The sequence below is a fragment of the Octopus bimaculoides genome, chromosome 4, assembly GCF_046866305.1.
Source record: "Octopus bimaculoides isolate indiv1 chromosome 4, ASM4686630v1, whole genome shotgun sequence".
Classification (NCBI taxonomy): Eukaryota; Metazoa; Mollusca; class Cephalopoda; order Octopoda; family Octopodidae; genus Octopus; species Octopus bimaculoides.
Window position 1 is genome coordinate 100096706 of NC_142931.1, and position 24593 is coordinate 100121298.

Here is a 24593-nt window from a genome sequence, read left to right on the forward strand (position 1 = left end):
ATCTATCTATCTATCTATCTATCTATCTATCTGTCTGTCTGTCTGTCTGTCTGTCTGTCTGTCTGTCTATCTATCTTTCTATCTCTCTCTCTCTCTCCCTATATATATATATATATATATATATATATATATATATATATATGCACATACACACACGCACACACAATATTGGTTTGAAAAGTTCATAAGCTGACTATGAGTGAGTGATGCTAGAGTTGTGAAATCTTGCATGCATTAATTTAAACCCTTCTTATTAACAACTACATTGTTTCTGTTCAACTAAACTGGCATCTGACTGTTCAGAGACTTCAAAAGTAACTGGTAGCAACTTCTCTTGAAAACAGACAAAAATTGGTATTGTGGTGTTATCAAATACGTGCACAAAATGGCCTTAGACTCCAACGACAGTCATGTTGATCTGGTTGCTACATTAGGGGATGATGTTACAGCTTTATCAACAATGCAGAAGTGGGTAGCTGAATTTAAGTGGGGAATGGATAGTCTTGAAGATGACCCATTATCTGGATGTCCTGCAACTGCCACTGCTGGGGAAAACATTTATTGTATTCAGCACATGGTGATGGATGACAAGCAATTGACTATAAATCTAATAGCCAGTGCTATGAGCATATTGTTTGAGAGAGTTGAGAATATTCTGCACAACAAACGTGGCATGATGAAGGCTTCTGCCCAGTGGGTGCTGAATCTTCTAACACTTGATCAAAAGTGCATCAAGCTGACCACACCATGGAAAAATCTGACATTGTTTCAAGCAGATCTAGTTGGTTTCCTTGAATGTTTCCTAAGCCAAGATGAGTGTTGGGTTCATCACTCTGAGCAAGAGACAAAGAGACAATCCATCCAGTGGATACACCTCTCCTCACCTACTTTAATGCAGTCCAAGGTTGTTTCAACTTCAAGGAAAGAGATGGCCTCAGTTTTTTGGGATGCAAGAGGCATTGTGTTTATTGACTATTGTCAAAAGTACCACACTGTCAATGAAGAGTACGATGCCAACTTGCTGAGGCAGTGAGAGGCTATCTAGACCAAACACCCAGAAAAACTGATGAAAGGAGTCTTGTTTCATTAGGACAATGATCCAGCACACAAGCCTTTGGTTTCAATGACTGCTGTGCGGGGCTGTGGCTTTGAACTGGTTGATCACTCTCCCTATAAACCTGGTTTGGCCACATCTGACTATCATCTGTTCCACAACATGAAAAGACACATGGTTGGGAACCGATATCACAGTGATGATGACATCATATCTACTGTTGTTGATGTTTTTGAGCAACAAGATGAAAACTTTTTCACCAATGGGATCCACATATATGTATATATATATTGTCATGTTTTGAATTCTAATTTATTTGTTTGCTTCACCAAATCTGTATATGTATGTGTGTAGTATATATAAGGCATGGTTGTACAGTAAGAAGCTTGCTTCCGAACCACATAGTTCCAGGTTCAGTCCCACTGCATGTCACCTTAGGCAAGTGTCTTCTACTATATCCTCTGGCCAACCAAAGCTTTGTGAGTGGATTTGGTCAATGGAAACTGAAAGAAGCCTGTTGTGTATATATATATGTGTGTGTGTCTTTGTATCTGTGTTCATCCCCCCACCATCGCTTGTCAACTGATGTTGATGTGTTTATGTCCCTGTAACATAGTGATTCAGCAAAAGCAACTGATAGAATAAGTACTAGGCTTACAAAGAATAAGTCCTGGGGTTGATTTCTTCAACTAAAACCCTTAAAGGCAGTGCTCCAGTATGGCCGCAGTCAAATGACTGAACCAAGTAAAAGAATAGAGAGACAGACAGACATACAGACAGATAACATGACTAATGTGAATAAATATTAGTTCAAAAAATTTCATCTCGTTTGGTGTTTTAATTCCACTCACCTCTAGACTTTATTTTCTTTATAAGTAGACCATAATTCCTGATGATGAAAGTTCCAATTAAAACCAGCAGGCAGCCACTCTGAATATTAAACTGTTTTATCTCAGACACTTAGTGCAAAAAGACAAAAGAAAGAAAACATTCAAAACAAACAAACAGAAAACATTACAAATGTCAGTGAAAAAGATTTGTGTTCTTTTCCCCAAGAATGAGCATGGTTCTGAAGTTCTGAAAACAGAACTTTCATTTCTAATAGGAATAAAAGGTTGTTATTTAACAATAAAAAAGAAAGAAAACTGGAAGCAGAATTAATATCATCTTTATATATTTGAATGTATAAAGTTCAACCAGAAAATGTTGAAACTTTTAAAAAATTTGTTTATTTTTGAAAAACTTTTTGGATTTTTTAAAATTCTATTTTACATTCCAGTTGTAGGCAGTGTTGTCTTAAACAACAATAATCCTTTTTTTTTTAAGACTTACCAAAGATATATAATCCCATCTGAGCTTGGAAAGATTTTGTAATAAAAGACACTTAGCTCTTTGTAATATCTTATCCTAAAGAGAATCTTGGGAAATTAAAATCCCTGAAAATTTTGAGAAGAAAAAATATTTACACACACGCACATACATACATTCATACATTCATACATACATACATACATACACATATATAAATATATATACATATATAAGATAATATAATATAAAATAACATATCTATCTATATATATATATATATATATATATATATATACATATACACACACATATATACACACATATATATGTGTACTCACACATATGTGTCTGTATGTGTGTGTGTGTGTGTGTGTGTGTGTGTGTGTGTGCAGTAACATTTTAACAAAGAAAAATATTTGCTGTTCTTGCTTTCTTTCTTCTTTCTTTCTGCCTATAATTCCTCCATTTTTCGTCTTTCATTCTGTCTGCTTTTCTTTCATCTTCATTTCAATCTTCTTTTCTTTCTTCTTCTCCTCCTTTCTCCCCATTCATTTTATTTTTGGTGAATTCCTAAATAAATCTATTTTATAGCAATAAAACCAGAATAAAAATGTGAAGAAATTAAGTATCTGGAGAATTATTCTTGTGTGTATGAATGCATATGTATATGAGTGCATTTGCACACATGTGTATGTATGTCTGTATATGAGTGTTTATTTCTATGTATATTTGAGAATGTTTGCATGTCTACAAGTATACATCTGTGTATATCTGTGTGTGAAATATATGTTTGTGTTGCTGATTGTGTGTCTCTGAATCTGTCTGTGAGTATGCATGAATGTGTTTTGCAAGGGGTTGCAAATGTGTGTCTGCAAGTGTGTGTATGTGTGAGTGCCATTCACAAAAGAATGTTGAAATAACATAAATTATATGGATGTTTGGAAATGAAAGTTTGATTGGTTGTTAGTTAGTCAGCTGTTAAACTATCCAATAGATATATTTTCCCTATTCCACTTGGGTTAACATCCAACTGAGGATCTGAAGAAAGAAAAGAGAATCTTGTTTCACCAATAATTTTGTTACAAGACATTTAGAAAAGTCTTTTAAGTTGTAAATTATATTTTATTCTAAGGAATGTTTTGTTAATATCTCTTTGAAAGAGTGTCAGTGATAATGTTGTATAGTGATGTTTTGTGGTGCTGCCGTGTGGTTGATGTTGTGTGGTATAGCATGCTGGTGTTGTTGGATTGTGTTGTGTAGTTTTGTGTGCTGGTGTTATATGGCGTTTTGAGGTAGTGTTATGTGGTAACAGCCTAGTGCTTGTTGCAGTCATCCCCACTTCCCACTGTCACATCCTGGACATTTAGCTGGGTTAATGTGATTACTTGGGCACCTAGGGTCATTGATGAAAGCTTGGCACATGCCAATACCCAATCATAATCCTATAGCCCTATTGTATTAAATTGAATACCCTGATTTGCATAAATGATGCATTTTTACTGGCCTGTTCATTGACTAAACTAATTATATAGTAGCAGTATTTGTATTTGGTGCTATGATAGTGTAGTAACGCCGTGCGCATGCGTAGTCTCACGCATGCGCGGAATTCAACAAGCAAGCGTTCCCGCTTCTATTCTGTCTCTTTCTTGCTGGCCAGCGATTGAGCATGGACGTGTTTAGCTGTCTCTCTCCATCTTTCGGACTTACGCTCGACAGCTCGCTTACATCTACATACCAACGTCCCAACAACAATGCTCACACACACAGAAGCTGTAACAACAAACAAGAGCTAAAGATGTATATATTTACCACCTGAATAAATGTTGTTTAAGTTGATAGTCTGGAGTTCAGCGTTCCGTTATATTCTAATTTTATATAGGAAAGTCAGGTATACATCTAATGATGTATAACCCACTTTCCTATAATAGTATTAGAATAAACCTATGTTGTATTTGGACCATGATAGATATTCCTGGCTGAATCATTTATTAATTGCCTCAAAGGCCGTCCTTTAATTATAGTTAGTTCTATAATTGCTGTTAATTTTTTGTTAATAATTTATTCTTTAATTTTATTGACTCTGAAAATTGAGTTCAATGGCATTTATGTTCTGGTTCAAATCTCATGGATGTCATCTTTAATTGAACTTGATAAAATAAAGTACCAGTGAAGTGTTAGGCTCAATGTAATTGGCATTTACCTTCTCCACCCAGCAAAAACATTGATTGTCTTATGGATAAAATGTATTTCTTCCAGCTCTTTGCATCCTGAATTCAAATCTTGCTGAAGTTAACTTCCCCTTTAATCCTTTCCAGGTTGATGAAATAAAGTACCAATTATGTATACTGGGGTTTATAATATCAACTAACAACATCCTCTTAAAACTGCTGATGTTGTGCTTAAATCAGAAACCATTATTATTATGTTATTATTGAGTGAGAGAGAAGTGTATGCCATCAAAGTGACACTGGGATAAAATATACAAAGCCCAGTATACCCATCATGACTACCCGTCTGATAATGGTACACAAGGTACATGGATCACAACCATATGTGCATGACATGGTGATCTCATATCAAAATTAACAGTGCATGACCTGGGGCCCAGTTAAAATTTTCTTCAGGCTGAATAGCCCATCCTGCTCAAAAGGTCCCTGAATAAGGGTTGTTTAAGGATGTTGAATGAAACACCCAGGTTTCCAGAGGTGAATTATCCAAACCCCAAAGAATTCCTCTCAACACATGGCTATGATGCTCCCCCACTACTTCTGCTCATGATCAGAGATGCACATATTGTCAGCCAGTAAGGGACATGCTCAACTGGTTATGGTCAAACAACTGACAAGCAAATCTGTGGTATAGCTGTAGCCCATCTTTTATACCAAGACAAAACAATGTACATGATAACACTTCCAATCAATTAAGATCAGAAGCCATGAGAGCCAATGCCTGGTACTGCATCAGGGCATATTATTATTTTGTCTATTATGAAAGACTCTTGGATAGTTCTTAATTACCTGTTATTCTTTACTTGAAAGCAGGCAATAATAAATCACTAAAGGTTTCAATAATAAATCACTAAAGGTTTCTCTTGTGACTCAAAGAGACAATACTCTCCTTAGAATGCGAGCTGTACCAAACAATACAGTCTTCTGGATCACCTCGAGCCTGACAGCAACTCCAATGCTCTTAATATGTTTTTCAAAGCCCTTGGAAACTGCTCCTAATGCTCCAATTACCACTGATATTACTTTCCTTATACCCCATAACTTTCCTATCTCATCCCACAGTGGTTGGTATTTCTCACTCTTGTCTGTTTCCTTACATTTCACCCTTGATTTGCCTGGCATTGCAATATCTTTTATCTTTACTTCTTTTTCATCTTTATGGATGAGCATGATATCTGGTTGTCTTGCCTCTATGACTTGATTGCACTGCATGTTAAAATCCCAGAGTATTTTGTAATGTTTATTTTCCATTACTCCCTCTGGCTTGTGTTCATACCATTGTTCAGCTCTCTTGAGGTTTGCTTTGCCACACAACAGCCAGTGGACATATCTGACCACATTGTCGTGTCTCCTTTTGTATTCACATTGTGCAAACTTACAGCACTCACTAACAATGTGGCTTATACTTTCTCCCTTCTCAGAGCACATCCCACATTGTGATGAGTCAGTGCTTTTATCAATGTGATATTTGGAGTAGTTTGTTCAGAGAGATTGTTCTTGAGTGCTGCTCACTAATGCCTCAAAGGGCCCTTTTAAGCCTCCTTTCTGCAGAAATGGCCAGGTTCTATTCCAATCAATCTCATCTTTATTCTTCAAGAACTGGCTGTATATTTTCTTGTCCTGCCAAATCTTTTTCAATTGCACTCTAAATTGTGTTGGATCTATGGCTTTATTATTGTTATTATTATTATTCTGAGTTCAAATTCTGACAAGGTCGTAGTAGAAAGGATTATTGTTATTATTATACTTCCGGTTGGATGGCTAGAATGCTGGTGGAAGCTTGACAGGTATTTTTGTTATCAAAACTACTGTTTTCGTTGATATTATTGTTTAAACGGGAGTAATAGTCTTTGTCCCCAGAAAAAAGAATTCGATAATATTTGAGCCTTGTGCCCAAATATTAGAATTTGCGAAATGTTTACACGTTCACAAGTGAAAAATAGCATGGAGGGGTGCAACTTTCTAACACAAAACAAACCAGTTTGTGATAGCAGGAAAAATTACACAAATGGGATCTATTTTAAAACGGGGGCCACATTTTTCATTAATGTTTTACGTAGTGTTTTTGGTACGGAAAGACTTTCAAACTTCGTATACTTATCTATTTTGTGCTATAGAACAGAAAAATATTTTTGTATTCGAATTTATTTCATGTAAGAAATTGTCTTATTTCGATAATTTCAACCAATCACCGACAAGTATTCAGTTGTTTACATTTACTCCTTTGGCTGATTAAGCGATGTAAAGCGTATTTAATCTCCATACCTTCGTTTTATTTGCTTTTTTCATTTTAAATTTGCTTTAACCCTAACCCTAACCCTAACCCTAGGGTTAGGGTTAATTGTTTCAGAATCGTTTGTTTATGTAGTCGGCACTTAATGTATATCGGCTGAATGGACGTCAGTGATTGGTTGAAATTACAGAAATACGACAGCTTTAACATGGAATAACTTATGGATTTCTTTTTTTTTTAAGAAGACTAAGAGAAAAAGATGTTTTATATGACACATTCTACCAGTGTTCCAAGTTTCAAAGTGTTTCGTTAATGAAAAATGTGGGCCCCCGTTTTAAAAAAGATCCCAGAAATGTAATTTTCACTGACACAATTTTGAGGACAAAATTAATAACGAATCCAAAAGCATCAGTGATAAAATTGGACAGTGATAAAATTAACTGTAAAGAACCAAGATGTAATATGACAGAGAAAAGCGACTCAATGGAGAACACATAATCACTCGATAGTCGAATAGACAACAAAAATGTAACTGCCAACTCCTCAAACATAAATAAGGTGGAAAATACCATGATAACTGATATCAACACAGAAAATAACAACTTCAACAATATGGAACAGAGAAGCATAACAGAAAACAATAACAGAATGAATAACGACAACAAAAACATTGATGAGAACACAACCAATACCAACGTCAAGACCAGCAACAGAGGGGAGGGGTGTATTTGGGAGTAACAATAGCCGTGACAATGTGAACGATTCCACCACCACCATCAACAGTGAGAGTGGAACAAGTAGTTTTGCAGCAGCAGTTGTGAAGTGCTAACAAAATTAGTATGAGACAGACATCTCCAACAATGTCCCTGTGGAAGGGACAGGTCTCACTTGTCAGATGGTCCATTTGCTGTCAGCCCCCATTACGTGGAGAACTGAGCAGGCCGTGGCCGATGATGCACAGACATGCGCTTAGGATGTAGCACCTCCAGCGATACCATTAACAGTGAGCAGGTATGGTCGCTGTTTGTTGGACGCACTTTTCTGCAACTCATCTCCTTGATGGAGCTACAGTCCTGGATCAGGCATAGACCGAGGCAGGGTACTTGGCCCCTAGAGTGTCTCCAAGTGCTCACAGCACTCAACCAATCGAGAAATGTGGTTGGTAGAAGTTCCACCTTGGAGTTCTATTGGGCAGGATTGGAGGGCTAGAGTGACGACGTTCTTGGAGAGGTTCTGGGCATCGGAGGGGATCAACTGGCTGGTCTCTTCTGGAGGACTTTTGGACCAGGACCTATAGATAACTTCCAGAGATCTCTGTCCTGGCAGTGCTACCAGGAAGTGGGGAGCTCTGCCTGTTTGTGATTAGCTCTACTGGCACAGGTGTGATTTCACTCAGCTTGATGGCTCTTCTTGAGCATGGTAGATTGCCAAAGGTCTCAGTCACTAGTCATTGCCTCTGTGAGGCCCAATGTTCAAAGATCATGCTTCCCCACCTCATCCCATGTCTTCCTGGGTTTCCCTCTTCCACAGCTTCCCTCCACTGTTAGAGATTGGCACTTGTTCACACAGCTGTCCACATCCATACACACCACATGACCATGCATGAAGAGCAATGAAACCATTCTGCATGTTCTCGTACAGCATCTGTGCATTGTTGACTTGTGGAGATTTGTCATACAGAACTGTTCACACACATGTAGCAGGCATTATACAATCATCATACAGTTTGCCTTTCACTCTGAGGGAGAGGCCCTTGGTTGCCAGTAGCGGTAGAAGCTTTTTGAACTTTGCCCAGCCTGTTCTTATTCTCACAGCTACACTCTCAGTGTACCCACCTCCACTACTAACTTGGTCACCTAGGTAACAGAAGCTACCTACTACCTCTAGCTTATCCCACTGGCAGTTGATGGAGTCTATTTTCTGTACATTTTCGGCATTTATTGTACCTGTGCATCTTTCACACACAAAAGCTATTTTCCCTGTTAACCATCCTCTGACATTGCTGCACCTCTTATGTGTCCATATTTAACACCGGGTACATCTTATAGAGTTCCTACTTATGCCTTTTCTACAGATTAAGCAGAGCCATCTACCTGAAGGGATTCATGATTTGTCTGCCTTCCTACTTACTAAGACTTAGGTTTTTGCTTGGTTAACTCTAAGGCCCTTTGATTCTAAGCCTTGCTTCCATAACTGAAACTTCTTCTCTAGTTCTGGTACTGATTCCACTATAAGAACAAGATCATCAGCATAGAGGAGCTCCCAAGGGCAGCCTGTCTTAAATTCCTCTGTTATTGCCTGGAGGACTATGATGAACAGGAGGGGGCTGAGGGCCGATCCTTGTTGAACTCCTACTTGTACCCTGAATTCTTTGCTGTACTCATTGCCAACTCTTACTGATAGCATCCCTGTACATGGCTTGTACAGCTCTCACCAACCACTCACCTATCATCAGATAAGGGATCAGGAGACACTGTCAAAGGCTTTCTCCAAGTCAACAAAAACCAAGTACAGAAGTTTATCTTTGGCTATGTATTTCTCCTGCAGTTGCCTTACCAGTGCTTCTATCTGGCACAAAACAAAACTGCATCTCATCTAGACTAACTTTCTTCCTAATTAATTGGGCTATGACCCTCTCTGTAACTTTCTTCACGTGATCCAACAATTTGATACTTCTGTAATTATTTCTATCTAAGGCATCACTTTTACCTTTGTAGCAGTTGACTATGGTGCTGCTACACCAGGCATTGGGTATGACACCTTCATGAACCACCTGATTTATAATACGGGTGACTAGACCATCACCTACACTGCCAGATATTTTAAGCATCTCAGCGGAGATTCCTGATGGGCTGGGGGCTTTCTATCCTTCATATCCTTAATTGCTTTATCTACCAAGGTACTGTCAATTTGGATAGTTAGTGCCTCAACTGGGTCAACATTTTTGGCAGATCTTCCTCCTCCCATTCATTCTCCACATTCAGCAGTCTTTCATAATGGCATTTTCAAGCCTCTTTCTTTGCAGAATCATTAAATGCAAGTGCACCATTTTTCTCCTATGACATCCTAATTTTCTCTCACACACTGTCTTTATGAAGATGATAATGAAAATGATTACCATTAAACTTATTGACATCCCCATCACCATAGCCAATGTTGCCATCACCACCACCATCATCATCATTATCAGCATCATTTACTCTCAACTGACTGAATACCATTGTCTTTATGCTATCTATCTTTAGCTAAATGTGTGTATATGATGAGGCTGCCTATCTCTTACATAGTTGATAGTAGGCTGCAGTGGAATTTTAACTCAGAAAACAAAAGATCTTGAACAAATACTACAACACATCTTGTCTGATACATTTGTTGTTTTACCTGTTCATTACCTTAGACTTTATGTCTTGAAAGAATGGAAAGCAAAGTTAACTTCAGGAAAATTTGAACCCAGTACACAAACAGTTGGAATAAACCTGTAAGACATTTCATTCAGTATTTTAATGTTTCTACCATTTTATATTATTTACATTATTTACATTTGACAGATATTTGTCCTTATCATGTTTGTTGTTAATATGTTTTGGCTGATATACCCTCCAGCTTTCATCAGGTGTCTTGGGGAATTTTCGAACCTCTCATTCCTAAGGTATTTTTCGATGTTATTATTATTATTATTATTATCATTATTATCATTATTATTATTCAGGTCACTGCCTGGAATTGAACTCGGAATCTTGGGGTTAGTAGCCCATACTCTTAACCACTATGCCATATGCCTATGGGCAGTTTGTTTCCTAATAATTCTAAACTCTAACTTGCCTAAGTCAGAATGTTCAATCTTCTTTCTAGTTGTCTGAAACCTTGTTGTTGTCTCTTTCAGGAATTACGTGGCAACATTAGAGTCCACTGTCGTCTTCGGCCTGTGTTCCACACTGATGTACAAGGTGATCCAGTTACATCGGTTAGGTAAGTAATACAAAACTAATATACCCCTAAACTAACATATCACTTGTACACTATTAAGTGTGTTGTTGATTTTCTTATTAATGGATCAGTCTTGATCCAGCAGTTCCTGTGATCAAAGATGTTCCAGCTATAATCATCTTGTCTTTTACTCAGTGTATTCTGAATTACATTGTCTAGTAACATTTTCTGATAGGTTATTGTAATCCTAGATACACTTCATAAAAGAGGGGAAGGTCATGGTTGGAATGTGTTTAATCCTAAGTGTTCTCAATCAAGGCTGACTGTTGGTGTTATGCATTGACCAGTCCCATTGCCTGCCTTTGGTGCCTGAGGATGCTTCAGAATATTCTGGGTGGGCACTAATTTGTAATAATGCTAAAGTGAAGTTTCAAAATAAGTCTATCACTGTACATCTGAGCATGCACCATTGAATAGTAAGTAGGCAGTGCCATCTAGTGCCCTCCATTAGTGACAAGCATGGCATTAACTTATGACTTTTCTTTGAGGTAAACCAGAAAGTTTAATTTCATAACACAATTGTGACTGCTGAACAAGATCCAGCCTAATATCAATCCTTCTCTTGATATTTTTCTTTCACGTTTATTCTTTATTCCTTCTATTTTGCTTTCTTCCACTGTAACCACTCTTGTGATTTTCAGTCTGTAGATCTTTTTTGCTGTACAGGATATACTCTACATTCATTTCTTCTGTTTTCACTTAATTTTCTGAGATGATGTAGCTTTTTCTCATTCGTATTAATTGTTCACTTCACTAGTACACAGTATCAACTAACCCACTGAAAAAACTAGGAGTTTATTCTATCACTGTACATAACATTCATTGGTTACATGAAAACCTGAAACTCCTTGTAAATGCAAAGCTTCCTTAACTTCTGTAAAGATCAAGGGGTTAAAGAAATCTTCATTTTTACATCGATAGTGTGATCATCATTGAATTACACACAGAGGGATTATATCTAGATAAGAGAAGGAGTACAACAAGGAGACATCATATCACCAAACTTTATGTCCCACAGTTGCAAAATATCTTCAGAATATGAGATAAATGACATAAAAGATGAATAAATTAATAGAATTTGATTTTAATTTATTAGTTTTAAAGTTAATATCAAGATTATTTTTAAGCTGTTTAGTAAATAACTTCCCTTAAAAACCAATATAATTAGAAAATCAATAAACCAATATAATTTGAAAGTCAATAATTTAAAATCAATAAATTGTTTGTTTAACATGAAACACTTTAAGTCATATAAAATGAACTTAATAACTAATCAATTCTCTGAACTTAAAAAATGGTTAGTTGATACTGTTGGTACCTTTTGCCCACAATATATTCTTTATAGTGCTCCCCACCTCCCCAGCAAGCTTTGGTTTGTTCTTACCAACTCAACTACATTTAAATGAAGATTAGAAAGAATTAGTAAGTTCTACTGAACTGAATCTTGTAATAATCTATCCTAAAGTACTGGCACCAGTACTGCTAATATAGATCATGATGATGCTGCTGCTGCTAATGATGATGATTATCTGGATGACAACAATGCTGACAATGACAATGACAAAGACATTAACAATGACAATGATGGTGACAACAATGATGATGTTATGGTAGTGGTGGTGGTGTTGATAATGATGATGATGATGATGATGATAACAACGACAAGTCAGGCTGACATAATCTATGAGGGAAATCTATATTTGTTATGGATGTGATTAGGAGGCCAAAGCAGGGATATGCTAACACATGATATATCTGAGGTTAACTTTTTAAAAGATGCTAATACATACTAAAGAATTTAAAAGTATTTCTAAGATGAATTATTTACTTTAACAACTTAAATTCTTTAGATTAACAACCTTGTCTTTCACGTTCTTCTCTACTGAACTGTTTTAATAAGTTTTATGTATAATTTTACCACCCGAGTCCCAATATTTACAAATGTATATAAATGTATACATTCATAGACATGGCTAAATATGTTAGTAAATTGTTTGAATTATTGGGAATGAGCATTGTGAAATCAAACCTGACCCAGGGAATCGTGTATATCCACAATACACTAATAAATTTTTGCTTACAAGGAGAGAAATTAATTGTGCATTCCTTACTAGACTTAGTATTCCACCAGTAAATGTGGTGTATGCTTAAACTTGCAATGTCAGCTAAGTCAGTGTTGTTATTATGCTAATGATGGACAGCTTCACATTCTCTTTATTCTAAGCAAGAGTAGTACTCAGTGGTTTGTGTTTTAGTGTGTTTTGTGCCATTTAATCTTTACCATTAAATTTTGTTAAAAATTTATTACAAAAATAAAGATGTTAAAAGTATGTCAATTTTCAAGATAGTCTCTTTGCTTTTTAACATATTTTGTCCCACTCACAAGCTGGCTAATAGCTTAGAGATCAGTCATGCATGAACAGTTTCCTTCACTTCTTGGTCCATGATAAATTTGGTCACTTTGGCTCTTCAAATGGAACTAGCACATCAGGAGCAACACAAAGGAGCAACATCAGGCCTATAAGGAGAATGCTCCAATATATCATATTTCAGTTTTTGGAGAATTGTAGCAGTGTGAGCAGCAGTACAAGAACAGGCAGTGTGGTATCACAACATAGCTCCATTTAACAGTAGTTCTTCAGCATTTGCTTTGAGTTGTAGGCCTTAATTTGACATGTAGTCATGTAGTATCTCACCATTATGAGCATTGTTTACTGTTGAGCACCTTCCTGGATAATATTCCCATTCTAGTCCTTGGGAGTCCTAAACTTTCACCATAATTTTTCCTGCTCTTGCTTGAGCTTTGAACCTTTCCCAACAAGTGATTGTGGATATTTTCAATCCATAATCTGGTGTTTACTCTCCAGTATGTAATGGTATATTCACGCTTCATCACTAGTATCAATTATTTTCTATCAGAAGGTGTCATCTTCATTACTATAGCAATTCAAACATCATTAGTAGATTTCAAAATGATTTGATTTTTTTTTTGTGCAAGCCAAAGAGTTGTTTTGGAACCAATTTTGCACAAACATTTCTAAATCCAAGTTAATTGTGGATGATTCTTTTTAGCAGGTCCATAACTAATTTGCATATTATTTACCACTTCATCAAGTCATCCACCTGTTCGACTGAAATATGTCATGAAATCAATATTATCATTAGCACAGGATGTGGTCAGGTATTTGTTTCCAGCTTGATGTGTATCAGTTGTTTGATCATTTATTTTTTCAGTCCATCTATAAAATGTCTGTAGCTTCAAAACACTGCTTTCATATGGTACTGACCTCCAATAAATTTCAGAGACCATCTTTGTTGTGACCATCTAGTGATGTGCATGCAACTAGTTGTCCTGCCAATCATGAAAATATTGTAAAGGAATTATGGATAATGAATGATTCAATATTAATTGTTCATTTGGGTACCTAAACTCAGAAAGCAACTAAGACCATAGACACATAATGTAACAGATTGACATACAACTATTTAGGATGATTACTGGATTATTAATTAAGTTTATAATTATACTGATAATTAAGTATTTACTGCCAAGATTAAGTAAATGACGATTGGCCACTGTCTCTCTGTTTCATTTTTGGTCAGTTGACTATGATTCATCTAAAACTTTATGTCCAAGGTAATAACCCGAGCAATTTTTTTGTTTTGTTTTTGTGTAAGACTAGAAGTTGCTGCTGCAGCAAGTCTCCTCTCTCTGCACAATACTGTTGTTCCAGAATAAGCCAAGGGCTGATACAGTTTGGTATCAGAATCATCATAGGTGAACTTGGAACATAAAGAGCTGAAAGAAGTAACAACAATGCATTTTGTCCAACAGTCTAGTTATTCTTCCTATCCACCGCTCTCAACTGTTACTGTATCACCTCAGAATGATGCAGGGCAAAGTTGATTGCAAAGGGTGAGAACAAATACCATGAGGAATTTCATCTATTGATCTAACAATTCTACTATTCTACAATCCAAAACATTAGGAACACAAATTTGAGAGAGAAGTGTGACTGGTCTACTGACAGTACTTGAACCAACAACTTATAGTTTACTAATTGACCCCATTACATAACTGCCTTTGTCTCTTTTCAAAACTTACACTACAAAATTTGAAAAGAAGGAATGGCAACAGCTCTGTAGTGTAATCATTAATGCAGTATCTCAGCAAAGAGTAGATATGGTTCAAATTCCTGCTAGTTGACTTGATGTACTTACTTTTGGTTTCAAATGATTGCTTTAATCCTTTAGCATTCAAATTACACTGTCAAATGTAATGCTTATTTATTCATTGTTTTGAGTTAACCTTCCATTATCTAGTAGCTTTGAGGTTTTTTTAATGTGATTGCTTATTATTAGGAGGGCATCATAGGGTAGGTGTGAGAGGCAAGATCTGGCTGGTTTGAACATAAAACAGGTAGACTATGCAGGCCAGATATGGTCGGTATGAATGTTAAAGGGTTAATGACAATTTACAATATCATCTATACTGAGGCTGCTAGATCCAGAATGCAGTCAGTCTACAGTTAATAGATTTGAGTTTGGCATTCATCTGCAGATTAGATTATGTTTATTTTTTGTTATAATTGTACCATTTCTGTTATGGTTGGTATTTTAAAATGATTTCAAAGTTTTTATAGAATGGTAAGATCATCCAACTAATAGATGTCTGTTTGCTTAAGAAGTTCTCATCACAGCCATATGTTCGTTGGCTAAGTTCCTCTGTGCAGCACCTTGGGCAACATAAATCCCTGAAAAGGGGATATAACTCAATATCTGAATTGTTCAATAAAGAAAGATCAATAAAGTTAGTGGTATTACTGATGGTAATATAATTGATTGAAGCTCATGAAGGTGATACTCCAGCTTGCCACAGTCCAGTAACTGAGACACTTACAGGAATATACTATAACTTATTTTGCAGTAGATGTATACTGAAAATCTAGATGAGAAGGTATAATAATTTTAAGAGCTAAATGGTGGTGGCAGTGGTAATGATAGTAGCAGTAGCAGTGGTGGGTTAATTCAAAGACCTCCATCCACTTATCTATTTCTCTACTCATAAGACAATTCAAAACCTGTCTTGTTTTTTGTTGTTGCTTATTTCTCACCTTTATTTTTACCATTTTTTTATGTGTATTATTAAATTTTGTTTCATTTCTTGGTTGTTTTGTGGAGGGAGTATTTGCTGTATTGTGTTTCAGCAGTTTTTGGAGAACAATCAGAAACTGAAATAGAACTGGGTGGTTGACTAAGACTTGCAGGAAAACTAAAGCTACACAGATATGCACATACATACATACATACATACATACATACATACATACATACATACATACATACACACACATAGATACATACATACATACATACATGATACATACATACATGTGTGTGTGTATAAATATATATATGCATACATATATGTATGTATATATACATACATACATGATACATACATACATGATACATACATACATGTGTGTGTATAGATATATATATGCATACATACATACATACATATATATATACACACACCTATGTATATACATATGCATATGTATACATATGCACATACACATATGATTATATACATAAATGCATGCACACATATATACATAACATACATGCTTACATGCATATATATTTGTATACACATGCATAAATGCATACATGCAAAGAGACAGAGAGACAGACGGAGACAACAACATACACAAAAATAAACAACTCAAAATAAAAGACACACCTAATCATCCACTGATGCTCATCCTCCCTACCCAAATCCAGAGAATTATTGTTGTTGCTGTTGTTGTTAATATCTAAAGATTCTGTTGCCTTCCAGTTGAATTTCCACCAGTTGGTCATGTGACCATCTTTCTAAGGAAGTCTTTAGGGAAAGGGGTTGGGGAGGGGGATGTTGCAAAGGAACAAAGAGAAACACATTTAACGCACTCTGGCAACACCACTACCTCCTTTATATCATCATCATCATCATCATCATCATCGTCGTCATCATCATCATCACCACCACCACCACCACTACCACCACCACCACCACCATCATCATATCAACACCACCATCACCACCATCGTCATCATGACCAACATTATCATTAATATAGATTATGGTTTGTTTCTAAATTTACACCAAATGAGAATATGGAATGTGTCCCTAGGCAAGATATTTAACTCTGCTTGCTTTTTATGAATCTTCTTAATCACATTATGATGATATTGATGATGATGATGATGACAATCATCATCATCATTGTCACTCTAACCATCTTTCCCAATACTGGCCACTACCATCACCACCACCTTCGCTCTCCTTTCTCAATAATGACAACCACTATTTAAACGTATATATTGTATTCCTGCCAAGGTTTAGATCTGTAGGAAGTACAACATCTTTCCTACAATTTGTGTTTGACCACTATTTTAATTTCTGCCTCATGCTTCTGTCAGGCCAAAAACATAAAATAAAACGAAATAAAAATAGAGACTCACTTAAAAAGGTTTTATTTCAGATACCACTTTGAACCTGTAATGTAAGTTCAGTCCCTGAACCATTTTATTTCACTCCTTTCATGTACCCAAGAATTTTTATCTTAGATTTTACTTTCTCTCTCTCTCTACACACACACACACATGCACATGCACACACAAACACACACAAAGATACATGTGTGCACACACACACACACGCAAGCACATGTCCACACACACACACCACTATTCATCCATCCATTTGTATACATGTATGTATATATGTGTGAGTGTGTGTGTACATATCCATTTCTGAGTATGTCCATATGTGTGTATGTGTTTGTGTTGTTTCCTTGATGTCATGGGTTAGTTATAAATAAATGTTGCTGTCATGTAAAGCGAAGTCCCTCATTTCCAGTCTTCCATGTAAACATATCTGGCCATAGGGATATGTTGCTTGGAAACAGGTGAAGGTTGGTAACAGGAGGGAATCCAACAACAGAAAATCTTCCTCACCAAATTCATTCTGAGCAATGCAAGCATGGAAAAGTGGTCGTTAAAACACATGTACATATGCACACACACACACACACACATACATACATACATACATGTATGCATGCATTTGTACCAACATGCATATGTATATACATACATGCAAATGTACCTATATGCATACGTATACATGTAGATAAATATGGTCAAATAGTTATGGTGTTTGCTCAGCAATCATGAGTCCCAGGTTTAATCTCACTGCATAGTATCTTGGGTAACTTTCTTTTGCCATAGCCTCAGGTCAACCATGCCTTGTAAGTGAGAGTGGGTATCTAGCAGAAATATTTAGCAATTGCAAAACACCCAGAAATTGAACCTGGATCACTGTATCCAAGGCAAAGAAAACAACTAAGTAACTCATGGTATTTGCTGATGGAACAAGAGCTAATTAAACAATTTCATCTTTGACATGTTGTTTCTGACCAAGAGCATCAGTTATAAATAAAATATATATATTTCTTGCATTTTATCCTCTAGCAATTAGAAGCTGGAGCAAACATCTGCTATCTGCAGCAGAGAATGAGAAAAAAGCTTAGAGCTGTGTCCGTAACACCAAGACACTGATAAGATGATGGTGAAAATCTCATCAACACAGCTTAACCAGATAACTCCAAGAAATACATGACAGAAACTACTGTTATACCTGATCTTACGATATCTCATATGATTTTCTAACTTGCTTACTTGTATAAACAACTTTTCTTATTTAAAGCATGAATGAAATATGTGTTCTTTCAATCTGTATCAACTTGATACCAAATCATAACTATATTCACAAACATACATACAAAACGATCACAACATGAATATGGAAACTAAGAAGAAGCCCATTAAATAGATTGTACCTGTAACTCAAAGGTAGTACCTTTTCACACTGATTCTGACTGAGAATTATGTTAAAGGTACACATATCTGTAGAGTATTCATTCACCTACACATTAATTCAGGAGCAAGTAATTCATTTGTACAAACAAGTGAACTCTTATCATTGGAACTGATGGAGACCTTATGTGACTGTGATGAGAGGAAAGACTGCTTTGCAGAGTTTCCATCCAGAATGGTAAGACAGGTGGGAATGTTATCCAGCCAGAGCAATTGTAAGATCATTGTCTGTGAGAAATGTATGGGTGGAGATGAGTAAGTTTGTCTGTAACATTTGGGTCTGCTAAGGTCTGTAAGGACCAGGTGGTGATAGTATCAAACAGTGAGATGTGTTAGGTCTAGCGTCCAAATATTTGGGTGTGAGGCCTAACATACCTCACTGTTATAGTGATTACATAACCCATTGCAAGTTATGGCATGATTTCCGTTTTTCATTTTGAGAGCATGAATGTCCGAATGAACAAGTCAGTGATCACCCAGCTAATTCCTTTAGTGTTTCTAAGGTGGTGTGCTGGTAGAATCTTTTGGATACTGGGAAAAATACTTAGTGGAATTTTATCCATCTATATGTTCTGAGTTCAAACTCTGCTGAAGTTGACTTTCCTTTCATCCTTTTGGGGTCAATAAAATAAGTACCATTTCAGCACTGGGGTCTATGTAATTGACTTATCTCCTCCCCCAAAATTTCTGGCCTTGTGCCAAAATTTGAAATCAATTCTTCTAGTGCCTGACCACCAATCAGTATTCCAGCTGTGACCATTTCATTTTTACACATATACACATCATCATCATCATCACTTAACGTCAATTTCCATGCTGGCATGGGTTAGATGGTTTGACTGGAACTGGTAAGCCAGAGAGCTGCAACATGTTCCAGTCTGATCTGGTGCAGCTCTCCGGCTTACCTGTTCCAATCTGATTTGGCATGGTTTCTTCAGCTGGATGCCCTTTGTAATGCCAGCCACTCCAAGAGTGTAATGGGTACCTTTTACCTTCCATCAGCACGGGTGACATTTACATGACACTGGTAATGGCCACGTCTATTATTCCATGGGTGCCATTTACATGACACTGGCAACTGCCACAACTATAGTTTTACATGGCTTGATGAGTCTTCTCAAGCACAGTATATTGCTATGGTCTTGGTCACATGTTATTGCCTCCGTGAGGCCCTACATTTGAAGGTCATGCTTCACCACCTCATTCCTCACCTCTGTGAGGCTCAACATTCAAAGATTATTTCGAAGATCATATTACTGGAAATAGTATGATTACAATTTCATAGGTGCCATGTACATGACACCAGTAACAGTCATGACTAAGATTTCACTTGGCTTGATGAGTCTTCTCAAGCACAGCATATTGCCAAAGGTGTCACTTCCATGAGGCCCAAAATTTGAAGATCATGCTTCATCATCTCGTCCCATGTCTTTCTGGGTCTACTTCTTCTACAGGTTCCATCCACCAGTTAATTTGGCTGTTATTGCTAGCAGATCCTATGATCATACAAAGCCAGCACCTTCATTGGTTTAATTATTGTCTTACTGTAGATGTAATGAAATACAATACTTATTGTTTTAGTTAATTGTAAAAATCATGAAATTTGCAGATATTTAATAAATGAACAAATGTTTCAATTAATTGGAATATAAAGTTGAAGATTTGGAACATAATGAAACAAAAGATTCTAAAATAAAAGTATTATGGCAGACCATAATTTAAATATCAATACTTAAGAAGGAACTGCTACATCATAGCACTAAGGAAGTCTTACACAGGCTGGTATTAAGATGGTGAAGACTCTGCTCTTTATATATGGGTATTTTCAATAGTATACAAAATACAACATACCCATTCTAACTCCCTAAAACTCCAAATGTTGTGGTGTAGGGTTTTAGCTTCAACCAAAGTGATATTTGGTGTCTATTTGAGATGTAGTTGGTGCTAGTTTACAGTGACCTATTACATGTATGTATAGGTGGGCCAAATGTCTCACAAAAAATAAGTTCAAATGCTCTGGAGTTATCAAAGACATGCCTCAAAAGTTTTCTAAAATTGAATAAAGCAAATACATTAATGATGAATACACACATAGTTGTACATGATGAAGAGAGTGAATAATAGTAATGATAATAATAATAATAATAATAATAATAATAATAATAATAATAATAATAATAATAATAATAATTATAATAATAACAACAACAACAACAACATAATATGAATAAAATGTTAAATGTTTTGCTGTGTGATTTTTGGCCCACCATGATAATAACATATATATATATATATATATATATATATATATATATATATATATATATATATATATATAGTGTCGTAATAATGGCGAAAAGTAAAGAACTCACAAATTCAATGAAAAGCTTAATTATTAAACAGTGGAAAGCAGGTAAAAGTTACAGGAAAATATCAGAGACCCTTTGTTTTCCATTTTCTACCATATCTTAATTTATTCGAAGATATAAAAAATCGGGAACTGTTGAAAACAGAATAATATCTGGTGCACCATGCAAGATTTCCCATAAATCTTTAAGAAAAATGAAGCAAGGAATCGAAAAAAATACAATGATCACCAGAAAAAAGTTTCAAGAGGATTTTTTAGCTTCAGGGACTAGTGTTACACTACGAACAATCAGCAATGAACTTCATAGGGTTGAACTGAAGTCATGCTCTCCTAGAAAAACTCCGCTGTTGACTAAAAGGCATAGAGATGCCCATTTAAAATTTGTTTATGAATATAAAGATAAATCTGATACATTCTGGGAAAATGTTCTATGGACAGACGAGTTGAAAATTGAATTGTTTGGACGAAATTCGCGTAGCCATGTTTGGAGGAAAGATGGTAGTGCCTATTTGCCGAAAAACACAATTCCTACCATAAAGTTTGGAGGTGGCAACATTATGGTGTGGGGGTGTTTCTCTGCAAATGGCACTGGCAATTTACATGTGATAGATGGTAGAATGAATGCAGAGATGTACCAAAATATTTGGAACAATAACGTATGGGACTCTGTAGAAAAGCTCCAGCTTTGTGAAGGGCGCGTTTTACAACAGGATAATAACCCTAAGCACATGGTGAAGTCTAACCAAAAACTGGATTGTCAATCACAATATAAAATTATTAGAATGGCCAAGCCAGTCACCTGACTTGAACCCCATTGAAAATTTGTGGCGTTATTTGAAAATTAAAATTCATTCAAGAGCCCCAGTGTGCATTCCAGATTTGAAGAAAATTTGTCAAGAAGAATGGGAAAAAATTCCTAAAGAAAGATGCAAGTCATTGATTAAGAACAACAAGAAGAGATTGGTTGAAGTGGAACTGAATAATGGTTATGCTACGAAGTATCAAATCAGGATTATTGGTTATTTATGTTCTGTACGAATACCTTTTTCACCCCTAAATATCTATAATTGTATATAAATTCATTAGTTACTATAATTTATTAGTTTCTTTTGCATATTCTTAGTTTATGCATGTATATGCAAATATAGTATTGGTATACCCCATTTATGTTCATTAGAAATTAAATAAATAAAGAATTTTGATATGTACGAATATTTATTTCCCTCGACTGTACATACATATATATGCTGATATATATATATATATATATATATATATATATATATATATATATATATATATATATATATATATATATGCACACAGACACACACACACACACACATATATATATATATATATATATATATATATATATATATATATATATTGATATATATATATCGAACCAAATTCGATGACAGGCACCCGTGCCAGTGGAGTGCTAACAGCACCATCTGAGTGGGATCACTGCTAGAGCAGCTGTCTGGCTTCCGTGCTGGTGGCACATAAAAGCACCATTTGAGCGTGATTGTTACCAGCGTCACCTTACTGGCACTTGTGCCAGTGACACGTGAACAAAACATTCGAGCGAGGTCGTTACCAGTGCCGCTGGACTGACTCCTGTGCAGGTGGCACGTAAAAACACCATTTGAGCATGGGCATTGCCAGTACCGCCAGACTGGGCCTCGTCCCAGTGGCATGTTCAAGCACCCACTACACTCTCGGAGTGGTTGGCGTTAGGAAGGGCATATGTATATATATATATATATATATATATATATATATATATATATATATATATATATATATCGCTGTAAAAGTATGTGACAATTATTTAGTAGTCATGAGAAAACTCCGAGTTTCCGCCCCGGCATCCGAAACTCGGAGTTTTACCATGGCTACCGAATAATTGTCATATTTTTACAGATAAATTCCTCTATTTACATAATATCGAGGTCTCTTTCTTTGTTTTGTTGTCTTTTCTATCAATGTGTGTGTGTGTGTGTGTGTGTGTGTGTGTGTGTGTGTGCGTAAATAAAGAAATGGAGTTAAACGCAGGTGTTATTCAAATCTTTATACTTCCGATATATGTTTTGAAGAAAACATTGGTATAGTTCATGAAGGAATAAAATGATGGAAAACAATGCAATCAACTGAAACATTGTGTTAACAACAAACAAGATGAGGACAAATATCCGTCAAATGTAAATAATGTATGTATATACATATTGATATATATACATATATTACATACAAAGATAAGAGGAATGACCAGCAAAAGTGGACTCCTACATACTAGAAATAGATGCCGAATCATCTAACCACGAAAAAAAATGTACCACGAAAAAATTGTATGTTCTCAGTAAAAATTCAGCGACACAACAGATTGTAAGAGAGCAAGACAAATGAAAAGATACTAAATAAAAAACGATAAACCTACGTACCATGGTTTCACCTGTTAAAATTTACATAAGTAAATATATGCAGGATCGTCAGTGTAGTCCGTCGATTCGCAATGCAATTTCCAGAACTAGACACAAGACGTCCACCCGAAAGGGAGTACGTGTAGAGTTCTACAAATTACATTCAGTGTATCATTTCAAATGTCTTCAATCTGGCGCACTAAGTCCGGAAATAATTCTGCAGTTAATAAATTTTTGCAGCTAATTTACCGGTATGAGAACATTATTATATAAAATTTATTAATGAGGGTAGAAATTGATATTAATCAATTAAAACCAGTGGTCTAGCATATTAAAAAAATCCGAAGATTAAAATTATATTACATACAAAGATAAGAGGAATGACCAGCAAAAGTGGACTCCTATATGCTAGAAATAGATGCTGAATCATCTAACCACGAAAAAAAATGTACCACGAAAAAAAATGTATGTTCTCAGTAAAAATTCAGCGACACAACAGATTGTAAAAGAGCAAGACAAATGAAAAAATACTACATAAAAAAACGATTAAACTACGTACCATGGTTTCACCTGTTAAAATTTACATAAGTAAATATATGCAGGATCGTCAGCGTAGTCCGTCGATTCGCAATGCAATTTCCAGAACTAGACACAAGACGTCCACCCGAAAGGGAGCATGTGTAGAGTTCTACAAATTACATTCAGTGTATCATTTCAAATGTCTTCAATCTGGTGCGGAAATAATTCTGCAGTTAATAAATTTTTACAGCTAATCTACACGTGCTCCATTTTTTTTCGTGGTTAGATGATTAGGCATCTATTTCTAGCATATAGGAGTCCACTTTTGCTGGTCATTCCTCTTATCTTTGTATGTAATATAATTTTAATCTTCGGATTTTTTTTAATATGCTAGACCACTGGTTTTAATTGATTAATATCAATTTCTACCCTCATTAATAAATTTTATTGATATATATATACATATATGTATTGATATATATACCTATATATATAGGTATTGATATATATACATATATATATATGTATTGATATATATACA

General features: G+C 35.7%; 1 protein-coding gene across 1 annotated transcript in view; it reads left to right on the forward strand.

Moving 5' to 3' along the window:
- LOC106871796 (kinesin-like protein KIF25) overlaps nt 1-24593 on the forward strand; it is a 495647-nt gene that overhangs the window by 166085 nt on the left and 304969 nt on the right. The window contains exon 5 of the mRNA XM_052967306.2: nt 10710-10795. Within this exon, the coding sequence (XP_052823266.1) occupies nt 10710-10795 (86 nt within the window). The remainder of the gene's footprint in view (nt 1-10709; nt 10796-24593) is intronic.